General features: G+C 37.9%; 1 protein-coding gene across 4 annotated transcripts in view; it reads right to left on the minus strand.

Annotated features, from left to right (window-relative positions):
- The window catches only part of DGKB (diacylglycerol kinase, beta 90kDa), a 1,124,393-nt gene that overhangs the window by 688,495 nt on the left and 434,293 nt on the right, over positions 1-1,605 (minus strand). For all 4 annotated transcript variants that reach the window (XM_006880255.1, XM_006880258.1, XM_006880257.1 and 1 more), the window contains one exon: positions 779-853. In XM_006880255.1, the coding sequence (XP_006880317.1) occupies positions 779-853 (75 nt within the window). The remainder of the gene's footprint in view (positions 1-778; positions 854-1,605) is intronic.

The raw sequence follows: 1,605 nt of genomic DNA on the forward strand, positions 1-1,605 counted from the left end.
GTTTCCCTTGTTGTTGTTTTGTTGTTGTTGTTAGGTAGCATAAAGTTGAGTACAACTCCTAGGACCCTATGAACAACAGATCTGAAGCTCATCCTATCCTGTACCATCCTCACACTTCCTGACAAACCAGAGCACATTATGGCAGTCACTGTGTCAATTAACCTGATTGAGATTCTTTATCTCCTTCACTGACCCTCCATTCTTTTTATCATCATCTCCCTCATCAAGGAATAGTTCCTTCTAGCAACATTCTTCTAGCCTAAAAATATGAGGTGAAACCTCATCATCTTTGCCTCCAAAGAGCACTCTGGTTGTATCCTCTCAAAGACATAAGTTTCCCTTTTGTAGCTGTTATTCACATTCATTGTTATTGAGTTGGATTGATGTCATAGCTAACATTCCAGTGAGTTTTCAGAGGTTATAATTCCTACAAAAAGAGTTACTCTATTTTCTTTTCCCCCAGGGAAGCAGCCAGTGGACCCAAACTGCCTGTCTTTGGGGTGGCAGCACACTCTTCACCGTTAGTTCATCAATCAGCTCCTTTTAAAATATTGAATACTTCATGAATTTACATGTCATCCTTGCCTAGGTGCCATGCTAATCTTCTTGGTATCGCTCCAATTTAAGTATATGTGCTGCTAAAGTGAGTACTTACCTTTTTTATTTTTTTAATATGTATCTGGTTATCCAAATTACATTATTTTTAGGTATAGAAGGCTACTTACTTCATGAATTATATTAAATACGTTAATAAGAATAACATTACACCATGACTTACCCTGGCATTGGTCCATTTGCAGCAAGACTGTACACTTGACGAGGATTTAGTAGATATTGAAATTTTCTGTATATCCTACATATATAAATGAGAAAAAATAGTGACATTCAATAAATGTTAAATAGATAAAACTATTTAAAGCTATAAAATAAATAGGAGTTCCAATGTTATAGTAATGTAATTATCTAAATAAAACTTTTATTTCTAAAAAAATGGAGGTGTTTGTGTTGTTATTGTTTTGTTATGTAACATTGATTCACAACAAGCTGTGGCTGACTCTGAGAAGAATGAAAATATCAGAACATTGATTGTGCTAACACAAAACCTATACTTGGACCAAGAGGCAGTCATCAGAACAGAGCAAGGGGACATTACATGGTTCAAAATAAAAAAAGGCAGTCCGTCAGGGATGCATTCTGTCTCCATATCTTTCACTCTGTATGCAGAACAGATCATCCGAGACAGTGGGCTGTATGAGGAGGAATGTGGCATCAGGATTGGTGGAAGAGTCAACAACAACCCGAGTTATGCAGATGATACAACCCTGCTTGCTGAAACGGAGGAGGAGCTGAAGCGCTAACTGCAGAAGGTCAAGGACTGCAGCCTCCTATATGGATTGAAGCTCAACATCAAGAAAACAAAGATTCTCACCACTGGGCCAATTGTCAGTATCAGTACGGATAGTGAAGAGATTGAGATAGTTAACAGTTTTAGTTTGCTTGGCTCCACAGTCAACACTCTTGGTAACAGCAGCCAGGAAATCAAGAGAAGAATTGCAATGGGAAAGTCAGCTGTGAGGGACCTTTCAAGACTATTGAAGAGCAATG

Source organism: Elephantulus edwardii, unplaced genomic scaffold, assembly GCF_000299155.1.
Source record: "Elephantulus edwardii isolate Elephantulus edwardi_28Jun2011 unplaced genomic scaffold, EleEdw1.0 scaffold00007, whole genome shotgun sequence".
In the NCBI taxonomy this organism is placed as follows: Eukaryota; Metazoa; Chordata; class Mammalia; order Macroscelidea; family Macroscelididae; genus Elephantulus; species Elephantulus edwardii.